Source organism: Ursus maritimus, unplaced genomic scaffold, assembly GCF_017311325.1.
Source record: "Ursus maritimus isolate PB19 unplaced genomic scaffold, ASM1731132v1 scaffold_19, whole genome shotgun sequence".
NCBI lineage: Eukaryota > Metazoa > Chordata > Mammalia > Carnivora > Ursidae > Ursus > Ursus maritimus.
Window position 1 is genome coordinate 55934071 of NW_024424341.1, and position 24990 is coordinate 55959060.

General features: G+C 50.5%; 1 protein-coding gene across 1 annotated transcript in view; it reads right to left on the bottom strand.

Annotated features, from left to right (window-relative positions):
* The window catches only part of ZNF541 (zinc finger protein 541), a 37010-nt gene that overhangs the window by 11198 nt on the left and 822 nt on the right, over positions 1-24990 (bottom strand). The window contains exons 2-12 of the mRNA XM_040634226.1: positions 21618-21861; positions 18940-20752; positions 17211-17269; positions 16770-16929; positions 16387-16554; positions 15146-15470; positions 7304-7367; positions 6531-6673; positions 6014-6117; positions 4857-4932; positions 4218-4306 (exon numbers count right to left, since the gene is read on the bottom strand). Of these exons, the coding sequence (XP_040490160.1) occupies positions 4218-4306; positions 4857-4932; positions 6014-6117; positions 6531-6673; positions 7304-7367; positions 15146-15470; positions 16387-16554; positions 16770-16929; positions 17211-17269; positions 18940-20752; positions 21618-21861 (3245 nt within the window). The remainder of the gene's footprint in view (positions 1-4217; positions 4307-4856; positions 4933-6013; positions 6118-6530; positions 6674-7303; positions 7368-15145; positions 15471-16386; positions 16555-16769; positions 16930-17210; positions 17270-18939; positions 20753-21617; positions 21862-24990) is intronic.

Here is a 24990-nt window from a genome sequence, read left to right on the forward strand (position 1 = left end):
AGGGGAGGGGGATGGGGGAATGGGATAGGCTGGTGATGGGTAGTAAGGAGGGCACGTATTGCATGGTGCACTGGGTGTTATACACAACTAATGAATCATCGAGCCTTACATCGGAAACCGGGGATGTACTGTATGGTGACTAACATAATATAATAATAATAATAATAAAAAAATCATTAAAAAAAAAACTAAAAAAAAAAAAATAAATTCACTAGAACGCCTGAGTTGTGTGGTGTTTCCAACAATGCACGTTAACCCAGCATCAGGAGGCAAAGGCAGCATTTGTGTGTCTCCAGGAAAATGTTTTCTCTTTCAGAACATAAAGAGGGCCTTAGTGCTTCCTTATGTTTCTGTCCAGAAAATAACAGTGTTAATGGTTAAAGCCCTAGCATCAGACTGCCTAAGGTTAAAATGCCAGGTGTGTGTCCTTGAGCTATTAACTTAATCTCTGGACCTTACTTTCCTGATCTTTGAAATGAGGAAATGAAAGGAAAAGTATCTATCTCATATGATCGTTGCATGTAACATGTGAAGTGACTATAACTCACTTAGCAAATAATAAGTACTCAATAAACGTTACTGGGTATTCTTCCTGGCTATGCCCCTCCACCCCTTTCCAAGTGAAGAGCAAATTAAACTTGAGGTTTAGTCTTAAAAAAAAAAAAAAAAAAAGAAAAGAAAAACTCTGGAAAAGCCTAAAATATCTGGACACTAAATGACACACTTCTAAGTAACTCGAAGGTCAAAAAGGAAATCAAAAGGAAAGTGAAGGGCGCCTGGGTGGCACAGCGGTTAAGCGTCTGTCTGCCTTTGGCTCAGGGCGTGATCCTGGCGTTGTGGGATCGAGCCCCACGTCAGGCTCCTCTGCTGGGAGCCTGCTTCTCCCTCTCCCACTCCCCCTGCTTGTGTTCCCTCTCTCGCTGGCTGTCTCTCTGTCACATAAATAAATAAAATCTTTAAAAAAAAAAAAAAAAAGGAAAGTGAAAACGTATTTTGAACTGAATAAAAATGAAAACCCAACATACCAAAATGTATCAAAGCAGTACTCTGAGGAAAATTTATAGCACTAAATACCTATATTAGGGAAGAAGAAAGGGCCATATCAACCAAGTTTTAATAAATAGAATCCACCAATATACATATAAAGGAAAGATATCAGGACCAAGTGGAGCTCATCCCAGAAATGTGAGGTCGATTTCGCAATCAAAAATCAATGTAACTGATCATACTAAAATAAAAAAGAATAACCATAGGAGCGTCTCGGCAGACGCAGAAAAAGCACTGTTGCTACGACCCCATATCATTTACTGATACAAACTCTCAGCAAACTGAGAGTAAAAGGAACTTCTTCAACCTGATAAGGAACATCTGCAAGGACCCCACAGCTAGTGTCATACTTAAGAGGGAAAACAGGGGCTGGTTTCCCTCTAGGTCATGAACAAGTCCAGAAGGTCTGCTCTCACCATTTCTACTCAGCAAGGTGCTGGAGGTTCTAGAGTGCAGGGAGGAAACGAAAAATGAAAGGCATCCAGTTTGGGAAGAAATAAAACTGTCTTTATTTGCAGATGATATGATTACCTATGTAGGAAATCCAACAGAATCTACAAAAAAAGCTATGAAAACTAAGAAGTGAGTCCAGCAAGACTGCAGAACACAAGATCAATATTATTTCAATTTTATTTCAACGTATACTAGCAAGAAACCACTGGAAACCAGAATTTAAAAGAACCTTCCATGACAGCATAAAATCAGAATGACTTAGGAATAAATTGGATGACAGATGTGCAATACCTACCCACTAACCTTCAAAACACCGTGGAGAGGAATTAAAGACTTAAGTAAATAGATATACTTTGTTCATTGGTCAGAAGACTAAATACTGTTAAGATACCAATTCTCTGCAATTGACCTAGAGAGTCAATGCCGCACCAAACAAGATCCTATCAAAAAATTTTTTAAAGAAATTGACAAGCTAATACTAAAATTCACATGGGGGGCGCCTGGGTGGCACAGTCGTTAAGCGTCTGCCTTCGGCTCAGGGCGTGATCCCGGCGTTATGGGATCGAGCCCCACATCAGGCTTCTCCGCTGGGAGCCTGCTTCTTCCTCTCCCACTCCCCCTGCCTGTGTTCCCTCTCTCGCTGGCTGTCTCTCTCTCTGTCAAATAAATAAATAAAATCTTTAAAAAATAAACAAATAAAATAAAATAAAATAAAATTCACATGGAAATGCAAAGGACCTAGGATAGAAAACACTTTGAAAAAGAATAACAGAGTTGAAGAACTAATGTTTTCCGATTTCATGACTTATTACAAAGCAACAGTAATAACAAGCATGCTAACAGCTTAATGACAAATAGATCAATCGAACAAAATGGACAGTCCAGAAATAAACACATACATATATGGCCAACTGATATTTGACCAAGGTACAAAGGCCACTAAGTGGAGAAAATATAGTCTTTTCAACAAAAGGTACTGGAGTGGTTAACATGCATACACGGAAAACAAACTCCAATCCATACCTTGCACTGCGTATCAACCCAGAATGGGTCATAAACCTAAATGGAAAATGGAAAACCATAAAACTTCTAGAAAAAAACATAGTGGTGGGGGGGCGCCTGGGTGGCTCAGTTGGTTAAGCGTCAGCCTTCAGCTCAGTTCATGATCCCAGGGGCCTGGGATTGAGCCCCGAATCTGGCTCTCAGCTCAGCAGGGAGTTTGCGTCTCCCTCTCCCCCTGCTCGTGCTCTCTCTCTCTTTTGCTTGCTTACTCTCTCTCTCAAATAAATAAATAAATAAAAATCTTTACAAAATAGAAAACATAGGGGAAAAATCTTGATGACTTTGGGTTAGGCAAAGGTTTCTTAGAGACGCCACCGGAAGCATGGTCCATAAGAGAAAAATTAATAAACTGAGCTTACTCAAAGTCTAAAACTTTTCCTCAAAAGACGCTGTTGAACCGAGACTGAGACACCAGAGACTGGGAGCAAATATCTGCAAAGCAGGTATCTGGATGGAGAGCTTGTGTTCGGAACAAATAAAGAATTCCCACAGTTTAATAAAAACACAAACACCCCCAAAAAAACATAGGCAAAAGATTGTGAGCAGACACCTCACTACATGAGGCACGACGACAGTGACAAGCGCATGAAAAGATGTTTAGCATCGTCGGGCTTTGGGGAAGCGCAGGGAGAGAATGCTGCGTGCTCAGAACGGGGCGAAAAGAGGCCCGATCTCAGTGGGGCGTGCTGGGGAGGGCGCGGAGCCCCTGGAACTCTCGAGCAAGGCCTGTGGTTACATGAAGTGTTTCCACCGACCTGGATACCCATTTGGCAGTTTCCTCAAAGTGAAACATGACACTCACCGTGTGATGTACTCATTCCCTGCTAGGTATCTGCCCCGCGGAAAAACAGGGCCGGCCCATGAGAGCCTTGTACGCGATCGAGTGTTCACGCGGCTTTATCTATAATTGCCGATATCTGGAAACCAGCCAGGTGGCAAGAGCAGAATGATGAAACAGACGGTAGTACACCCACGCAATGAAATCTTCCCCGGCAGTGAGAAGGGGCGAGCGGCTGGTACTCAAAGACTCGGATGGATCTCCCCGATGCTGAGTGCGAGGGTGTAAGGGGCTGGGCAAAGCAGAGCACGTGTCGTGTGAGGATTCCGCTCACAGAAAACTCTGGAAAATGCAAACTAATTTACAGTGACAGAAAGGAGACAAGGAGTTGACTAGGAACCGGGCTGGCAGGAAAGAGGACCGAGGTGCAGGGGGAAACGTGTGCGGGGTGACGCATGTGTTTGTGATCCTGACCGTGGTGATGGTCTCGCAGGTGTGTAAGTACACGGAAACATCAAATGTTGCACTTTGATTACGTGCAGCTCTGTGTACATCAGGTTAACAAAAGAACGAAAAACCACCAGGACATTCAGTGTAGTAGGGTCTCAGCCTTTCCTAAGCGCGCGCACGGGCGTGTGTGAGACGTGTAAGGGCTGCGCGATGCCTGAGGCGCACGAGCGAGCAGGCAGACGTTAGCTGCCAGGAGGGCCTCCCCGGAGCATTTCTCAAGCAGAGAATGGGAGCGTTCATCCATTCGAGCCCTAAGCGTTGCTGCACCTCGCCAGTGTTTGGAGGTGCTCCCAGCACCTCGCTCTAGCTCGGCTCAGCTGTGTGAGGCGAGGCCCTGTCTGCACGAGCGCTCCCACATTCACCTTACCGTCTTGTGTATCAAGTAAAAGTCCTTCTTGTGGGCACAGAATGCCTTCTTAAAAAGCCTCTTCTCCAAGGGGGTCCAGATGTCCGAACCTATGAGAGAAAGAGCCGAGCAGGGGGAAGGACAGGGCTGGCGTGCCGACCACCCTCCTTTTTGAAGCAGCCATCACTAAGCAGCACTATGTGTCCAATGTTCTGCTAAGCTGCTCACTTGCTGTATCTCCCACAACCCTCACAAAAACCTTAGCAGGTAGGCACCATTGACCTGCACTTGACGGAGGCAGCCATGGAGGCTTGCCCTGGTGGAGAGACCAGCCGAGGCTGGGGGAGGGCCCCAGACTGCCTGAACCAGGGTGGGCCTGCCCACCGAAGCTCAGCCCGCCTCCCCCTCTCCCCGGCCAGGGGCATCCCCTTCCTGGCTGGGCACAGCCCATGAGGGAACCACCAGAAAGGGGGAAGGTAGGATGCAACTAGAAGGAAACATGACCACAGAGTCCCCGCCAGAGAGGAGAGGCCTTTCTGGAAAGGCAGGCGAAGGCCCCAAGAGAACTCCCAAAAGGCGCAGGCAAAGCTTGCTGTTGGGACTGACTGTTCACAAGGTCTCAGCCACGCAAACGCCACACCCACAGCCTTGCCCGGTCACCTGTGTAGCGGTAGTCGGCCAGTGGGTGAGTCTGCGGCTTCTGGGGTCCTCGGAGTAAGAGGGTCTCCAGGGCGGTCTGGAACAAGAGGAGTCGCAGGCTACTTGCTTCCTTCCAAAGACACCTCCAGCTTCCCTAAGGCCTTCCCTTGCCCCACTACTCAGAATGGGGTTGGTCCACAGACCAGCCACCCCCTGTAAACCACTTGTGGCCACGTGGACTATATCACTAAGCGGACCGCTGAGCGCCGCGGACGTCGATTCCTCACGGCAAAGTGCTCCTGATGCAGTAGACTGTGTGGGTTTAATCTGCTGTGAGCTCCTGGCTGTCAAGGACCAGCATCTGGACTAGCACTGCCCCTGCGCGCTGGCCCCTTACATTTCCTTCATAGCGTTAACTCTCCAGCAATCTTCTAAAACGTATCTCCTGTTTGACTCTTCTAAAACGTCAGCCCACAAGAGAGGGGTTTTGTCCTGCTCCCCGGTCAGGTCCCGCCATGGGATTTGTGGGACCTGGTGCAAAATGAAAACCTGGGCCCTCATTCAAAACTTACGAAGAATTTCAAGACGGCCGCAGCAGAGCACGAAGCCAAGACGGGGCCCCCAAGCTGGCCCCGGCCCCGCCCCAGCGCCACAACATTACAAGCACCCAGCCGAACCCACAGAGACGGGTTGATCTCTCTGCCGAGCACCTACTATGTGCCTGCCGCTGCCTCTCAGCTCAAGAAAAAGCCTGACCGTGGCACTGACTCTCGGGGACCGACCTTGCGTGACGCACTTTTCCTCTCCCGCTACTCAAGAATGTGAGCAGGGTCCTTAGAGGAGACAGAGGCAATTCTATTCCATCAGAGGTTTTCACGCACGGGTTTTTAATCAAAGAGAGAAAGCTCCATAAGTAAACCTGATCAGCACAGGACCTGAGATGGGTCTACTGGGCGCCAGCTCCCCAGTGCCCGGAGATGTCTCGGAGGAACCCGCGCACGGCTGTTGCACCACACAGACAGCTGATTCACTGAGCGCACGCCTGCAGCTCACCAATCCCAAAGCCCCTGGGAAGCAGGACGGTGGCCTGCCTTCACTTTTCATGGCATGCACCTGCCGCTCCCGGCCCCAGGGGCTTCCCCAGACGCCCGCTCGCCCTGCCCCTGCCTCCACGTCACCTGAATGTTGCCCTGGGCTTCGTGCAGGCAGTGCAGAGCGAGCTCCAGGTTGGTGCCCCCTCCCGGCATCACGCTGGAGCAGGCCACGTTGCAGAGCTCAGTCACTGTTTCCCCGGCAAGGCAAGTGGTCCCAGCAGAGGGAGAGACAGGAGACACAAGGAGTCAGCAAGTGCCAGGGAGGACACTTCCCTGACAGCACAGAGAGGGGGGCTCCTTGTCACCGACCCCTCAGGGCTCAGCTGAAAGCAGGATGAGGGAAGGGAGAGACAAGGAGGAAGGGCACAAACCCTGCTCCCGGCACTTGGTGTGAATGGCCTGGCCAGACCTGCGTGAGAAGGGAGCTGGGGGCAGGAGACTGCCACTCTAGGGAAGACACACAGCACCAAGGGCGAGCCTTCCCCACCCCCTCACCCCGGGGTACTACTTCTTGGCCGAGGGGAGACCTGGGAGGAGAAGTCCTCAGACGAGGGGGGTGGGGGCAGGGCCCTCGGGAATTTGGCCCCAAAGTCTCAGCCACCTCTGTCCTGCGTTTCTGGGTTGGTCATCACATCTCCCCACGGCTTCCAGACCAGAGAAGCTACGTGCTCATCAACTCCAGCCAGCGATCTCTCCTGGAGCTCTGGGATCTCAGCCTGAAACCGGCTTCCTATGTTGATGTGTCTGAAATGAGGCCGCGTACACAGACATGCGAGACATACACACGTGACTAAGATGGGAACTGAAACAGAGACGGGCGGTGTGCCCTGCTCTCGCGCCACAGCCCTGCCCGGTGCAAGCCCTCTGCCATCTGCCAGACGTGTTAAACGTCCATCATCCCTGACAGATATGTGCGGGTATTCCAGAAACCTCTCGAGGGGGTACTTCCTTCCTTCCTCTGATTTTCCTTATTGCCATATCTCTGGCCTCTGGTGTTTCTTTGGGTGTAAGATAGGGGACGTATACGCTGATAGCTGGCATGCTTCTACACCCGTGGCCGGATCTATCTAGCTACACTCCATGGACACTCAAAAGTCTTGTATGGTACCATCGCCAATTCTACCTAGAACCCCAGGCTCCTGGGCATTCTGTCCCCCTGGCTCCAACTATCGTATATCTGGACAGAGAGAATATTGGGGGAGCTTCCCACATATACCCACAGAAGTGCACCACTTTCCTCTTAGGGAGGCTCTGTGGCTAGACCTGATCCCCTATGATGAAGGAGCCCTTGGGAAAAACTGGCCCGCAAGGAGGGTAAAAGCACCCCCACTTTGGAAGGACCCACCCTCAGGTGCTAAGTCTGTTCCAACTCACGGTTCAATGCTGATCTTGGTGTCATCCTTTATCATGCAAATACCAAAAGAGCCATCCACTTGATCTAGAAAACATACAACAGCAACAGAAAGTCTCCAGAAGACTGACCATAAGTGTTCGGGGGTCCCTTCTGCCTGCCTTTGCAGAGTAGCTAAAAGCAGGCTCTTTAAGACAGTGTGGGAGGGAGATTCCTCAAAAAATTCAAAGTAGAACTACCATAAGATCCAGCGATCCCACTTCCGGGTATTTTTTTTTTAAAGATTTTATTTATTTGACAGAGATAGAGAGAGTCAGAGAGCATAAGCCAGGAAGAATGGGAGAGGGAGAGGGAGAAGCAGGCTCCCCGCTCAGAGGGGAGCCTGACACGGGGCTCGATCCCAGGACCCTGGGATCATGACCTGAGCTGAAGGCAGACGCTCAACGGACTGAGCCACCCAGGTGTCCCCTGCTTCTGGGTATTTATCCAAAAGAACTGAAATCAGTATCTCAGTGATATCTGCACTGCCATGTTTATTCAGCACTATTCACAACAGCCAAGTGGAAACAATCTAATGTCCGTCAGAGGAGTGGGTAAGGAAAATGTGGTATTTACATACAATGGAATACTAGTCAACCTTTTTTTTTTTTTAAAGGAACCTTCAATATGCAACAACATGAATAAACCTTGAGAACATTATGTTAAGTGGAACAAGCCAGTCACAGAGAAGGAAAAACTGCATGACTCCACTTACGTAAGTATCTAGAATAGTCCAATTCAGGGGCGCATGGGTGGCTCAGTTCGTTGAGTGTCTGACTCTTGGTTTTGGCTTAGGTCATGATCTTGGGGTCCTGGGATCGAGCCCCACATCAGGCTCTGCACTCGGCACAGGGCCTGCTGGAGATTCTCTCCTTCTCCTTCTCTCTCCACCCCTTCCCCCTACCCACACGCATGCTCATGCTCTCTCAAAATAAATAAAAATCTTTAAAGAATCGTCTAATTCACATAATCAAAAGTGGAATGGTGGCTGTCGGGGCTGAGGGAGTGGGAAGTGGGCATTTACTAATCCACGAGCACAGAGCGTCAGTTATGCCAGAGGAGTAAGCTCCAGAGCTCCTCTGTACATGGTCCCCACAACCAACGATAATGTACTGTGTACTTGCTCATTTAACGGGGACCCATATCAACTTCGTATCACGATAAAACACAATTTTTAAAAAAGATTTACTTATTTATTTATGTATTTATTTGAAAGAGAGAGGCAGGGGAGAGGGGCAAATGGAGAGGGAGAGAGTAACCTAAGCAGACTTGGTGCTGAGTGTGGAGCCCGACGCGGGGCCTGATCTCCCAACCCTGAAATCGTGACCTGAGCTGACACCAAGAGGTGGTCACTCAACTGACTGTGCCGCCCAGGCGGCCTGATAACACACAATTTTAAAAAAGATTGCACGGAAGGGGGACTGGACTTCTGAAAAACAGAGTAAGGAACTCAGCAAGACAACAAATTAATGGATAAAAACTATTTTTAAAAATAGTAAGCTAAGGGGCGCCTGGGTGGCACAGCGGTTAAGCGTCTGCCTTCGGCTCAGGGCGTGATCCCGGCGTTGCGGGATCGAGCCCCACATCAGGCTCTTCCGCTATGAGCCTGCTTCTTTCTCTCCCACTCCCCCTGCTTGTGTTCCCTCTCTCGCTGGCTGTCTCTATCTCTGTCGAATAAATAAATAAAATCTTTAAAAAAAAAAATAAAAAAAATAAAAAAATAAAAATAGTAAGCTAAAGTCTCTGGAAGGTGTCCTAAAGGCATACAGCATTTTAGGAAATACTCATTCAAGAAAATGACCAAATAGTGGTAAGAACAGTGAGAGTCTGGGGCCTCTGCTCATCCCTTACCCACCCAACCCCCCGCTCCATGTAACAGAAACTCTAGCTGGAGTGCCCAACTCTAGGCAGGTACATCGAAGGGGCCAGACTCCCTCTCCCCGCAGCATCCATGCTTGAAGAATTAAAGGGAGGTATGATGAACATTTCTTATCAAGGAGAGAACACCATCAAGAGACAGAAAATATTTTTAAAAAGAACCAAATGGAAATTCTGGGGTTACAAAAAGTACAATAACCAGGGCGCCAGGGTGGCTCAGTCAGTTAAGTGTCTGACTCTTGATTTCTGCTCAGGTTGTGATCTCAAGGTCATGAGATCGAGCCCCGCATGGGGCTCTGTGCTCAGTGGCGAGTCTGCTTGAGATTTTCTCTCTCCCTCTGCCCCTCCTCCCCCCAAAGAAATAAATCTTCAGAAGAAAAGCACAATAACCAAGATGAGGCTCAACCGCAGATTTTAGCCGGCAGGACGAATGAGCAGCAAATCTGAAGATAGATCAATGGGGATTATGTAATCTGAAGAAGAGAGAGAAAAAACAGTGGAGAAAAATGGAGTGAGCGTCAGAGAAATGCAGCACATCATTAAGTGCAGCAAAATGCTTGTAATGAGAGTTCCAGAAAAGGAGAAGGAAGGGACGAAAAAACACGTAAAGTATTATGGCATTGATACAACAGCTGAAATCTTCCCCAGTTTGGTAAACACACACACACACACACAACAATATATAATGCAGGAAACTCTATAAACTCCAAATAGAATAAACACAAAGAGCTCTACATCTAGACACATCTGTCATAGGCAAAATGGTGAAAGCCAAATATAAAGATCTTGAAAGTAAAAAGAGAAAAACAACTTGTTTCATGCAAGAGCACCCCAGTAAGATCAGCAGCTGACTCCTCGTCAGAAACAATGGAGGTCAGAAGGCAAAAGGATAACATAATCAGGTTGCTGAAAGTAAAAAACTGTCAACCAGGAATCATATCCAGCAAATCACTTTTCGAAAATAACTGTGAAATAAAGTCGTTCTCAGATAAATAAAAATTGAGATTTGTTGCTATTAGGTCTGTCTTGTAAGAAAGAGTAAAGGTGAAGGGGTGCCTGGGTGGCTCAGTCAGTTAAGTGTCCAACTCTTGGATTCAGCTCCGGTCATGATCTTGGGGTCGTGAGATCGAGCCCTGTGTTGGGCTCCATGTTCAGTGGGGCGTCTGCTTGAGATTCTCTCTCTCCCTCTCCCTTTGCCTCCCCCCCCACTCTCTCTCTCTCTAAAATAAATAAATCTTAGAAAAAAGAGAAAGCGAAGGAGGAGTATCATTCAGTCATAAAAAGGAAAGGAATACCGACACATACTGCAACATAGATGAAACCTGAACACATCGTGCAGGAGACGGTCACAAAAGACCACATACTGCAGGATTCCATGTCCATGGAATGTCCAGATTAGCCTAATATTACTACAGAGACAGAGAGTAAACTAGAGGTTACCCAGGGCTGGGGGTGGGGGCAGGGACAGGAGTGGCTGCGAATGAGTGTGGGGCTTCTTTTGGGGGTGAGAACAATGTCCGAAACTTGATGGTAGCAATGGTTGCACAGTTCTGTGAATGTAATAAAACCCACCGTATTACATGCTTTAAAGGGATAAGTTTTATGTAGCTTGTATCTCCATACTGATCACAGACACCTAAGAAAGTTCTTTAGACTGAAAGCAAATGACACCAGATAGTAATGTGAATCAAAACAAACAAACAAAGGGTGCTGGGAAAGGTCATTATATGGGTAATTACAAAATTATAATCACATATTTCTTCTAACGGACTCAAAAAGTAATTGCAGAAAACTATGTATTGTGGGCCTATAAAATATAGAAATACGTTCTATGTGGCAATATTACCACAAAGCAGCTGCACTGGTGTAAAGAAATACTACCCCAGACAAGAACCTGAATCCACGGGAATAAATGAAGTTATCAGTAATGGTAAATGAGAAGGGTAATATAACAAACTCTATAAATAATGCCTATTTTCCTTTATTCTCTTTTTTCATCTAACATCAAATTACATAAAATAATAACTATGTGTGTTTCTGGGTTTCTTTTTTTTTTTTTAAGAGTTTATTTATTTATCTGACAGAGAGAGAGACAGCCAGCGAGAGAGGGAACACAAGCAGGGGGAGTGGGAGAGGAAGAAGCAGGCCCATAGCAGAGGTGCCCAATGTGGGACTCGATCCCACAACGCCGGGATCACGCCCTGAGCCGAAGGCAGACGCTTAACCGCTGTGCCACCCAGGCGCCCCTGTGTTTCTGGGTTTCTAATACCTATGTGCATACATACTATACATTGTTATATACATATTTATAACAACCATAGCAAAGGGGTTAGAAGGGACAGAATTAGATTGAAATGTTCCTATATTTTATTAAGTTGATACACAACTGAACACACTCTGATAAATTAAGATGTATGTTTTAAGTCCTAGAGCAACTCCTAAGAAGTGACTAAGAAAAAGTGAAACATTAATTAAAGGAAGGGGCGTGTTGTACAAGAAAATATTCACTGCATACAAAAGAAAGCAGAAAAGGAGGAACAGAAGGAGAAAATGACACGAGACATATAGAAGATAAAAAGCAAAATGAAAGCTATAAACCCAACTGTACCCCTGGGACATTAAAAGAGAAGGCGTAGGCAAACCAATCAAAAGGCAGTTTGTCAGACCGGATACGAAAATATGACCCAACCGATGCTGTGTGTAGGGGACTCGCTTTATTTTCAAACAGGCTGAAAGTAAAAGAAGAGGAAAAACTATACCAAGCAAAAAACCATAAAAGAGATGGAACGGCTCTACTAATGTCCGGCAGATCAGACTTTTTTTTTTTAAGATTTTTTGAGAGAGAGAGAAAGAGAGTGGGGGGAGGGGGAGAGGGAGAGAGAGAATCTCCAGCAGACTCCTTGCTGAGTGTGGAACCCAACGCAGGGTGATCTTATGACCCTGAGATCATGACCTGAGCTGAAATCAAGAGTCAGATGCTTACCGACTGAGCCACCCAGGTGTCCCTGCAAATTAGACTGTAAGACAAAAAATATTACTCGAGGCGCGCCTGGGTGGCTCAGTCGTTAAGTGTCTGCCTTCGGCTCAGGTCATGATCCCAGCGTTCCGGGACCGAGCCCCACATTGGGCTCCCTGCTCAGAGGGAAGTCTGCTTCTCCCTCTCACACTCCCCCTGCTTGTGTTCCCTCTCTCGCTGCCTCTCTCTCTCTCAAATAAATAAATAAAATCTTTTAAAAAATATTATTCAAGAAAATGACAAAATTATTGTAATAATGATAAATGATACCATAATGGAAAAAAGTCAAGCCATCAGGAAAATATGGCAATTATGTAAACATAATGTACCTAAAAAGAGAGTCCATAACAACTGACAGAATAGAAGGATAAAATGAACGATTAAAAAATAATAGTTGGAGGGATGCTTGGGTGGCACTGTCAGTTGAGCGAATGACTCTTGGTTTCGGCTCAGGTGGCAATCTCGAGCTTGTGAGATCGAGCCTTGAGGTGGCCTCCATGCTCGGTGTGGAGTGTGCTTGGGACTCTCTCTCCCTCTCCTTCTGCCCCTCCCCCCCATGCATGCACGTGCTCTCTCACATAAATAAATCTTTAAAAAAATAATAGTGGGAAATTTAAATACTTTCAGTAATGCATAGGACAGCTAGGCAGAAGATCAACAGGAAGTAGAATACTTGAACTAACTACTCGTCGCTGACAAATACAGTGTATTCCGTCCACCATCAGGAGACTACATTCTTCAAGTACACATGGGACATTCTCCAGGACAGAATATGTGCTAGCCCACAAAAATGCTTCAAAAAATGTAAAAGCACTGAACTAATACAAAGTATGTTCTCTGACCACAACAGAATTAAATTAAAAATCGATTTTTTAAAAAGGCAATTTGGAAAATTCACAAATAGGTGGAAATTTAACGACACACTCTTAAATAATCACTGTATCAAAAAAGAAATCAGGGACGCCTGGCTGGCTCAGTCGGTTGAGTGTCTGCCTTCAGCTCAGGTCATGATCTCAGGGCTGTGGGATCGAACCCCAAATCAGGCTCCCTGCTCGGCGGTGAGTCTGCTTTTCTCTCTCCCTCTGCTCCTCCCCACCCCACTCGTGCTCACTCACTCACTCTCTCTCTCAAATAAATAAAATCTTAAAAAAAAAATCAGAACACACTTTGAAATAAATGAAAATAAAAATACAACATATTGAAACTTGTGAAATGCAGGTAAAGCGGTGCTCTGAGAGAAACTTATAGCTCTAACTGTCTGTATTAAAAAAGAAGAAAAATCTCAAATCATTTATGGTCAATTGGCTTTCCACAGGGTGCCAGCTCAAGCCAGTTCAAGAGGGAAGGAACAGTGTTTTCGATAAACGGTGCTGGAACAATGGATATCCCCATGCAAAAGAATGAATTTGGACGCCCACCTTACACAATATATAAAAGTTAAAATGGATCAGACGTGAATTTAATACTTAAAATGATACAAATCTTACAAGAAAACACAGAAGTAAATCTTCGTGACCTTTGCTCAAACAAAACCTTAGATACAACACCCAAAGCACAAGTGACAAAAAATGAATTGAACTTCATCAAAATTAAAAACTTTAGTCTTGCAAACAAGACCACAAATAAAATGAAAAGACCATGCCCAAATTGGGAGAGAATGTGCAAACTGTTTATCTGATAAAGGGCTTAATTTCAGAATATATAAGAAACTGAGTAAAAAAAGATAACTCAATTTAAAAAATGGGCAAAGGGGGCGCCTGGGTGGCACAGCGGTTAAGCGTCTGCCTTCGGCTCAGGGCGTGATCCCGGCGATCTGGGATCGAGCCCCACATCAGGCTCTTCTGCTATGAGCCTGCTTCTTCCTCTCCCACTCCCCCTGCTTGTGTTCCCTCTCTCGCTGCCTGTCTCTCTCTGTCAAATAAATAAAATCTTTAAAAAAAAAATGGGCAAAGGATCTGAAAAGATTACAAAGGGACAGTAAGCACACAGAGAGATGCTCAGTCTCAGATCGAAACCACTGCACGTACGAGGATGGTTACATAAGAAGAAAGGTCACGGGTGTTGACAAGGACGCAGAGAAGCTGGAACTTTCATACGACGCTGGCGGGAATTTAAAATGGGTCAGTCATTTTGGAAGACGGTCTGGTAGCTCCTTGAGTGGTTAAACACAGAGCTACCCTATGACCCAGCAATTACACTCCTGGGAATATATGTGAGAGAAATGAAAACATCTGTCCAACGAAAACCCGTACGTGGACGTTCACGAGCTGCATTACTCACAGCAGCCAAAGACAGAAACGACCCAAAGGCCCGTGAACAGACGAACGGATACATAAAACGTGCTGTGTGCAGACCACGGGATATTACTGGGCCATAAAGAGGCATGAAGCTCCGGCACGTACTATCACATGGATGAACATGGGCGCTAAGTGAATAAACTAAACACAAAACGTCACCCACCGTATGAGTCCAATTATACGAAATGTCCAGAACGGGCAGATCCACAGAGAGAAAAAAGTAATTAGAGGTTGCTCGGGGCTGGGGAGATGGGGGCAAAAGGGGGTGTGTGTGACTGCCTGGATACGTTGCTTCTACTGGGGGTGACAAAAATGCCCTAAAGTTAGGTGCTGCGATGGGCACACAACCCTGTGAACATACCAAGAAATACTGTATACTTTGGGTGATTCATATGGTTTATGAATTACACTCGGGCAAAACTGTTAAAAATTACTCAAAGGGCAGGCAGAAGGGGGTCAGGCTGAACGGTCTCTGCATTTCTTTCTGGCTGTAAAATTCTAAGCACCTAGAAGGCTGCTGGTCCCAGGTGGTGCTGGGATGCTCCGAACTGCAGTGGGACTCACAGGGCAGTGGATCTGGCCCCCGGCAGGCCCGCCACATGCGGAGCAGAGACTGTGCTGCCCATGTCACTCACCAAGCATGTTGCTGATGAGTTTGTCGGGACCGGCGTGAGCAGAGGTGGAACAGAGGGTGTTGAAGTACAGCCCCGAGCCCTCCCGGATGGGGCTGAGCATCGGGGGCGGCGTGTAAGGGGAGCACTGGAACAATCCCTTGAGCAGGCGGTCCACCAGGAACACCGGAGAGCGCAGACAGCTCTGGTGGCAGCCTCCCAGACCCAGCTCCCCACATGAAGAGGGTGGAGGAGGTGAGAACAACGCCTTGGGCTGGGGGCGCTTCTTCCGCTTCCTGTGCTGGCTGCTCTCCTTGCTGTCTCTTTCCTCCCCATCTTTGTCTTGTCCCTGGGGAAGAAGAGAGTGCAGAACCGCAGGGATCACTTGAGGCCACCCGCCACCCAGCTCAATCTTCAGGAGAGCAGGAGAGTGGGAAAAGAGGACAGACTCTGGGGACAGAGGGACATATGACCTGCAAACTGGCATGCCCATGCCTGCGGCCCTCAGAAGAAGGAGTCGAGCAGGGGCCCACGCCTGAGCCAGACCCCAGATCCTAACTAAGCCGCTGGAGCCCTCCCACGCCCCCGTGCCCTCAAGGAGAGGCCTTGACTCAGGGGAACCTGGAAACAGGTGAGGCCAGTGTCAGTTCTTCAAATGCCTGGCCCTTAGAGAGTAGGGGCCAACGGTGCAACAGCATGACCAAACGAAAAACAGCAACAGGTCCTATGAGACGAGCAAAGGCATCTGTGTGCCTGGTCCCTGAGGCCGGCACGGGCCTGTCTGGCGGGATCCTCCAGCACGGGCTGAAGACACTGGTCACTTGAACTCTCAATGTTCTCTCTCACCTCCATGCAATATCCCCTCCTCTCTGCCAGTCTTACTCGTCCTCTCCTCCAGGTCTCAGCTGCCACACCCCTCCTCCAGGAAGACCCCCTGACCTCCTCAGGCTGAGTCTCTGATGCCCCCTCCGGATGTCCTGAGCTCCCTCTGCTGCCCCTCACAACCCAGCCCGCCCAGGGGCATCACTGTCTGGGGACAGGTCTACTGACTCTACTGGACCAGCAGCTCCAGGGGGCACGGTCACCAGAGTCCGCAGCGCTGCCACCACAGGGGGGCACCAAGGAAGCTCAGTGGATGTTAATGACTGAATGAACATGCTCTCTGAGACTCAGATATTTTTTTGACGTTTGGCCTGGGTTTCCCCGTGGCTTCCGCCAGCAGGTAGGGGAAACCGCAGGGAGGAAGTGGCCTGACCGGCACCCACCTTGGCGGTGCTCCCAGTGGGTCGGTTCCCTGGAGCTACAGGCACGGGGATCCCCGAAGGGGCTGCAGCCGTGTTGTCGGAGGACTTCTTAGCTCCTGGGGGACTGTGCCCATCCCCCTCTGGCCTCAGCACTTGTCTCAGTGGCTTGCAAAACTCTGTGCCAAATACCTAAATGCAGAAAATCGATGGCTCTTTAAGATTAACTGGCGGGCAGGACAGGAAGAGCTGCCGGCCTGCCCCCTGCCCCTGACTCCTGGCCCCCCTGCCCAGCCTTCCCCCAGGGGGATATCTCCATCCTGAGATAAATGACATCCACTCGCCTACTCCCCGAAAGCCTGCCAGAAACCCTGAATGCACAGAGCCCACTGTGCGCGCCCCTTCACCTGCTGCTCCTGCTTCCCTCGAGGTGACGGCCACTGGTCGCTGTGAAAACACATGTGGCTGCTCAGCCCTTTCTCTGTATAAAACATCTGGCTGCAATTCTTGCAGACATAAGTGCTCCTTGGCTCTGCCCAGTCTGCAGGGCCCCCATTTTGCTGGTTACTGTGGGGAAACATGGCAGGAGGGAAGAACGGGAGAATGGGACTCTGTCCCCATCACTAATTTCGCTTTGTTTTTGTTTGCTTGTTTGTTTTTAAGTCTGATCCACTGATAACCCTAAGAAGTGGAGAGAGGACACCCCAATTCTTCATGGCCAGGTGCATACCTCTTCAGGACTGAAGCATCCAGAACTCGGTGACCCAGGCCCAGCACAGAGAAGCCACCAGAGGAATCTGAGGGGCTGAGCTCCCCTGGGCCGGGCGGGGTATGGCTTCTGAACTTACCAGCCACCTGCCACGTTCTCCTCCTTCAGCGGATGGGGGAGCCGGTAGATATTCCCACCCTGAAGATGAAAATACATCTGAGCCAACATACTGGAAAGGAGGTATGCAAGAGCTACAACTCTAAGACTCTGAGAAGAAAGCACAGGCATAATTCCTCGTGACCTTGGAGGAGGCCCTGGTGCCTTGGATGACACTGAAATGAAAGGACAGAACTGACAAATTCGACTTCATCAAAACTTAGAACGGCCGTGCTGCCAGAGAGTGAGAAGACGACCCCCGGCATGGGAGAAAATCACCGCAAGTCACATACCTGACAAGGGACTTGTATTCATGATACATAAAGAACTCATATACAGCTCAATGACGAGAAGTCCAATAACCCAATTTAAAAATGGGCAAAGGATCTGAAAGACATTTAACCCAAGAGGACTCACAAATGGCCGCTATGCACATGGAAAGACGCTCAGCGGCGTCAGCCACCAGGGCAATGCCAATCAAAGCACAGTGATGAGAAACCACGTCACACACACGAGGATGGCTGGGCTAATCAACCTGGAGAGCGAGCAGTGTCTGTGAGGATGCGGGGAAGCTGGAGCCCTCCTATACTGTGGGTGGGGATGTTAAATGGTGTGGCTGCTTTGGAAAAGTCTGACGGACCCTCAGATGGTTAAACACAGAGTCGCCATGTGACCCAGGAATGCCACGCTTCGGTACTTCCCAAGAGAAATGGAACCTATGTCCACAGAAACCTGTACGCGAACATTCACAGCAGCACTCTTCACTCTGGCTGAGAAGCGGGAACAACCCAAATGCCCGTCAACTGATGAACAGATTAACAAAACAGGACACAGCCACACGGTGGAGCATTACTCAGCCATAAAAAGGAGCAAAGCTCGGACAGATACCACAATGTGGACGAGCCTCGAAAACACACTAAGTGTAAGAGGCCAGACACAGAGGGCCGCGTGCCGTATGAGATGTCCAGAAGGGGCAAATCCATAGACACAGAAGGTAGATGCATGGTTGCCAGGAACCGGGAGGGACGGAGAGGTTGGGGGCGACAACTAAGAGTGCTGGGCTTCTTTTTTGGGGTGACGAAAATGTTCTGGCCAACAGTGGTAACAGACGCACAACCTTGTGAATATACTGAACGCCACTGGAAGGTACACTTTAAAATGGTGAATTAACTGATATGTGCTGTTAGAAAAGAGGCAGCTGTGGGGTGACAGGAAGGGTGCTGGACCTGGGCCGTGGTGAGGAAGAGCATCTCCGCGCCCAGACCCAGTGCCACCCACATGGACAGAGCCACTACCGCTCCGCAGGTGCCAGTGGGCGTTGGGACTGTGACTCCCACCAGGAGAGACACGGCATCGCACGCAGAAATATTTACAGGGACAGGATCTCTACCTTTATGTCCTCTGAAGAATTTAAGGAGGCCGATCCAAAAGGAAGTGGAAGGCAAAAAGCAAGCAAGCAGAAAAAGCTTCGGGGAGAAAGTGTCTCTGACAGTTCTAAAGACCTCATTCTCAGCTCTTTTGCGGGAGGGGGGAGACAGGGGGAAACCACAGTCTCTGTGAACCTTCCTTTCCACCTCTCTAAACATGCCCCGGAGGACCCCAAGATTAAACACAATGCCTGACCAACCAGTAAATGTGGGAGCACGTCACAAACAAGACTCTGGCCTGGAGCACGGGCAGGTGTCGGGTCTCGGGAGGGAGGGCCCAGGTACCTGGATTCTGTTGAATATGGTCAGCTTGGACTTGGAGTCCTGGGGCGGCTCTGCCGGAGGCCCAGCCGATGAGAAGGAGGCCATGGCTACCTGGCTCGGGGAGGCTGTGCAGCACATATCCATTTTCACCTTCTCCTTTCGGAAGCCGGAGAAGCGCTGGGACCTGGGGTTGCCGGAGAAGAGCCTGTAGCCTCCGCCCCGGGCGCAGGCCTGGCTCTTTTCACCTTTTGTGGCCCCCAAAGCTGTGCCATTCTCCGCCTGGGTCGGCTTCCCTGAGAGCTGGGCTCCGAGGGACTCCTCCCCACCTAACTGGGTCTGCCGTGGGCCCCCTGGGGAAAAGATGTCCCCCAGGTCCAAGGTCCCTTTTGTGGATCTCAGCTGCTTGGCCAGAGAGATGTCTGGATTCGCGGGAGGGTCCAATGATGATGCTGTGAGGGACGGAGGAGCGGTGGCCACTTCTGGACCTGCCTTCGAGTCCCGTCTGGTGCTGGCTGGGGAGGCCTCTCTAGGGAACGCTGGCGTGATTTTCCTCCTGCAGGCTGGGGACCCCTCTGGCTCCGGGTTCCCGGGGCCAGCATGGAGAGAGTCAACAGGGGGTGCCGGCGGTGGGGGCTGCTGGGACCAGGGCCCCGGCAGTGGCTTCAGGGTGGCCTGCTTGCCCTCGGGCCCAGGGAGCTGCGAGAAGATCCGCTGGGACTTGGCGATCATCTGGAACACCTGCATCTGCTCGTGGCTCACCAGAGACTCCTGGGACTTCAGGAAGAGCTGCCGAAAGAGTGGTGTGGCATCCGACGGGGGCCCGCTCTGCTTCTGGGCATCCTGGAGGCCAGGCTCCCCAGGGGTTTGCCACGAGAAAGAGTCGCAGTCAAACTTGTTCTTCTTGGAAACCCAGGGGTCATCTTCCCCGCCGGCATATCTCGGGTCACCGGAGGCCTCCCCAGGTGCCTTCACGAGCGTGGCAGGGAAGGGCAACGTGTCCTCCAGACTGGTGGTGCCCGAGCTGGGCGAGGGCTCCCCTGCAGGGGAAGTGTTGCTGGGCCCGGGGCCTGACTCACAGCCCTCCCGGGACGGCACTGAGGGGGGCTTGTGGACCATGAACACATTGTTCCCTTTGCTCTTGGGGCATCCCGGCAGGTTCCGGAGCCACTGGAAGTTGTGGCTGGCTGGCTGGGAACTGGCAGGGACCGTCTGGCCTCGGAACAGAGGCAGGCAGGCAGGCAGGGGGCCGCCCTCGGGCCAGCCCTCCAGGGTGGGCGGCAGGGGGAGCACCGGCGGCTCGGACTCGGCTGGGTCGGTGCCGCCGTTCTCCACGGCTCTCGAGTGGACGGCCGTGACCATGGCAGCGGCGGGCTCCTTCCGCGGGGGCCGAGGCTCCTCGGGAACGTCCGTGCCCAGGTTTGCGGGGGCCCCCGGGATGCCTGCTGGGGTGCAGGAGGAGGGCCCAGAAGAGGGTGCGTGGGAACAGGCCGTGCTCCTCCCCTCCCCGCCGTCGGAGGGCGCCGCAGCGGCCGGGACGGGAGAGGGGATCTTCTGGTGGACGATGCTGCTCACCAGGCAGCGCAGGAGGTCTCGGTTGGGCAAGAGGGAGCCGGGGGACCGGGCTTCGGGGGGCGCCAGGGAGCGCGGGGCCTCATGGGCGTGAGGGGAGTCCCCGCAGGCCTCCTCCTCCGGGGGCGCCTCCTTCAGGATGCACAGGCCGTGCTGCACCTCGTAGTGGCGGCGCAGGGAGCGGTAGTCGCAGTAGCTCTTGCTGCAGCCCGGCTCGACGCACACGAACGGCTTGGTCTTCTGGTGCGTGAGCATGTGCCCGGTCCTGCGGTCACACGGACGCGGCGTTAGCGGGTGCCCGGCAGCCGCTCGCCGGGGACCCCAAGTGTATCCCCGAGGGGCAGTGGTGCATCCGTATCACCAGTCAGAAGCTACGCTCAGCTCCCCGCCTCCCCACGAGGAAAGACCCAAGCGGCCACCCCGACGGTCAGAGCGATTCGAGGGGCGCTCCTCTCCCTCACCTTCAAGCAAACCCCTTATTGGAGGGAAAAAAAAATCAATGAAAGCCAGACTGGCGTTCCCCAAAGTGAGTTCCCAAGGAACACCAGTCCTCCAGGGCTGCTCCCTGAGGACGCGGGCTCAGCTGGCAAGGAAGTTTTGAAAAAACACTCTGCTCCTTGGAGGTTCGGAGTAGCGAACTGAAAAGCCACACAGTACACTGACCTCTCTTTCACCTCCCACGTCTCTCAAACTTAATTGCCCACAAAACCATTTATTCAAATAGCCCCTTTTACTTGAGGAGACGCTTACTTGGGCATGACAACCGCCCCCCACCCCGGCTTAGCCAAAGTCTTTGCCTTCCCACAGCACCCCTCTAAGGAGACAGCTACCCGGAACCTGCCCCCAGAAAACAAAATTGTACAGATGCCCCATCAGTAAAAACTTCCTAGCAAACGGCCAGATGCGCCTCCTGTAATTTCCGCAATCATATATCACGACGAGTATTACTACGTTTACATCGTACTTCTAGCTGCATTATCTATCGCAGCATAAACCAACCAGTACGTCCGCCTCTAGGTTCCCAGCAGCCCTACCCTGGTCAAGGCGGGGAGGGGAGGAGCACGCCCCCCCCCAGCATGCTCCCACATACAGGTGGTCCCCCCCCAGCCCCCGCACATGCTCCCACATACAGGTGGTCCTGGCGCTTGAAGGCCTTGCTGCAGATCTTGCAGACGTGCTTCCTCTCCTGGCTGTGCGTCAGGTAGTGCTTGCTAAGGGAGCTGGCGCTGCTGAACACCTTCCCGCACAGGCTGCAGTCCAGAAGCGGGTTCTGGGGGGAGGCATGCTGCCGCTTTCCTTTCCTGGCGCTCCCACAGGTGACCCTGCCTCCTTCGTCAGCCTCCTTAGGCACCTTGAGGACGCCGAGCCCCAGGTCTGAACAGAGGGAGAGAGCACAGGTTATGGACCCGTGGGGAAATCAGAGGGCACCGTTAAGGCGCTCGGCGGGTCTCGGGGCCACAGCCCGCAGGGGCAGAGGGGCCAGGTCTGTGCCCTCCAACTCCAGCGGCTTCATGCACGGAGAAAAGGGGGAAGGGAAAGGGACCCCGGTCAGGCCAGCCCCGCGGGATGGCACTGGGAGGGACGGCGGTGGTCTGAAGCACTTCTGGGACAAGGTGACCACCATGGGCCCGGCTTTACGTTTTGACCATCCATGGCACTCTTGGAAGGCCAAGCCAGAAAAACAGAGTCCAAGACTTTAGCCAAGTACAAACACTTCCTTGCAGCCAATTCCACTTCTGGGACGTCACAGGAATAAACACAGATTTGTACAAAGAGGTGGCTGGCAAAGCAGTTAGCAGTAGCACCGCCTTTCCTGCTAGAAACAGCCCAGCATCGGACGAAGGGGCGCACAGGGGACCCCAGGATGGTGTAAACGGTCTAGGGCACAGCATTTAAGATAAAACTGTGGGAAAACAGCTGACGACATGAATGGATATTCACACTGCGCTCATCAGTGAGAAAATAGCAACCTGTTACAAGACAGAATAGGACAAAACAATTTGCGTGGAAAACAAGCTGAGAGAAGGGCATGGGCAGGGGATTACGGGCCACTTCCATTTCCCTCTTCTCGTGTATCTGAGTGTGGTTCCATGTTTTCTGTATCCCTTGAGGTAAAATGATAAAAAGCATGTTTACAAACCATTCACCTGAGGGCCTGGGGAAGGGACGGGGAATGCTCAGGTGGGAGAGGAGCGGAGTGGCCAAGCCTCTCAGGGGCCAGTGTGCGGGAGGGAACAGCCCGCTTCCGTCTTGCTCCAAGAGACAGAGATAGGTTTGGTTTCATCTGACTGAAGAGAAGCAGATTTCAAACCACTGGAAATGGAGGGGCCATGGATGCAAAGAAGTGCGGGCTCCTGGAATTCCCCTCCCGGCACTCGTGAACACCCCACAATCGTCTGGTGGACGGACCAACTGCAGAAGATATTCCTGCTCTTTAGGTGGGTCTTCAGGACAGACCGGACCACCTTGTGAGATGGCAAGTTCAGAGACCGCCGCTTCCCTTGGGCGCTGCGAGGGGCGAGCAGAGCGGGTGCGGCGGGAGACACCGCGGGAAGGAGCCTGGACTGGAGACTCCCAACGCTGTCCGGGCCGTGGGCCGTTTGTCCTCCATGTGCCTGCTCGCCTTCTCTTCATGTAAGAAATGACCGTGGCAAGTGGTCAACTGGTCCCAACAGTTTAAATGCAGAATAAGAGGACTCCCGTCGGAGAAGTCCTCAGACCTGCTAAGCGACTTTAAAAATGCTCGTGAAAGCAACTATTAAACCAGAATACAAAACGCTGCTCTGCGGGGCGCCTCTAAGCGTCTGCCTTCGGCTCAGGGCGTGATCCCGGCGTTCTGGAATCGAGCCCCACATCAGGCTCCTCCGCTGGGAGCCTGCTTCTTCCTCTCCCACTCCCCCTGCTTGTGTTCCCTCTCTCGCTGGCTGTCTCTATCTCTGTCAAATAAATAAATAAAATCTTTAAAAACAAAAACAAAAACGCTGCTCAAAAAATTGGCAAGGACACTGAAAATCAGGCAGGGTCACTGGCCTGGGAAGCTGCTGGATCTTCACAGAAGGCAGAGTTAGGAGAGTGTTATAAAATGGCCTAAGTTCTCTGACGGGCAAGCCTACTTGGAGGAATACGTTCAAAGAACTCATCCAAAAGAAAGCTCAACATGTAAAAAGTTGTGCACAGAAACACAGTCTGACGAGCAGGAATATGGTCAAACAGCACGATGGGGTAACTTATGACAAGGGAATACCTCACATGAGAAAGCAAATACGCTCGGTTTGAAAAACCTCAAATTGCATCACACACTTACTGCATCCGTGCAAACCCATGTTTTTCTGAGTGTCTTCGCTTGTGTTCTTCAAAATCTACATGCGGGAGCCAGGCTGGGGAGTTTTCCTGATGTGACTTTTCTCTGTTTCCTAAGTTTTCTTTAATAACTCTGTATTACTTTCCTAATTAAGAAAACGAGTACAAGTGTATGTGTTTATATCGGCCTAAATTTAAGCTGGAGAAGTATAAGGAGTTAGAATTTAATAATGTACAGTGGACTCCTCTTTATAAGGTAAAAAAAAATATCAAGTTTAAAACACACCAGGAAAAGCTGAACTAGATTAATGATTTGGAACACATTTTGCAGGGAGGACACAGACCCCCATGAAAGTCTGGTGAAGCTAGTTTCCCTGCCCAGCAAAACGGGCATGTACCCACACTCCCAGCGTTGTTCAGGTGGTTTCTGTGGCCGGGGTTGAGAACCCTAATGCCCACACCCCCCGCAGGCCTGGCGCCATGCCTACAACACTGCACATGTCACGCGATTCTAGGATTTTGTATCGGCCATCATTCCTACATGGTGACAAGGCTGACCCCCTGTCTACTGCACCTTGTGTGGAGAGGGGCTTCAGGAGTTTCTCATTTTAGCAAGTCTTTAGGACATTTCCTGAGCCACTTATCCTGGCTGCCATTAACACCTGTTCTGCAGAGCCATCGTGGACGTGGGCCTTCCGTGCACGTGCTGTGAATATAACTATCGAAAAGAGCTCTAGCTCAGTCAACCCATCGAAGCGACTTAACCCATGGAAAGGGTTAGCGAAAACCGAATTTGGGGCACCCGGGTGGCTCGGCCAGTTGAGTGTCCGACTCCTGATCTGGGCTCAGGGCTTGATCTCGGGGGTCGTGAGATCGAGCCCCGAGTTGGGCTCTGTGCTCAGCGGAGAATCTGCTTGAGATTCTCTCTCTCCCTCTTCCCCTCCCCCCTCAAATACATAAACAAATCTTTTAGAAAATTTTAAAAATTGGATTTATCTCGTAGGGAAGAGTGAAAGCAAGCAAACAAACAAAACAACAAAAATTGCACCAAGGTCTTTAACTATTCTATCAGTTCTCCTTCTGCTCCTCTACTATTGGAGAGAGAGGCTTAGAACTGAACGGACTGTCTGGGATGAACTCTACCGACACTGATGGAAATAAATGCTGCCTATCCTGTGCTCTGCAGTCTATGCGGTGCTGCTA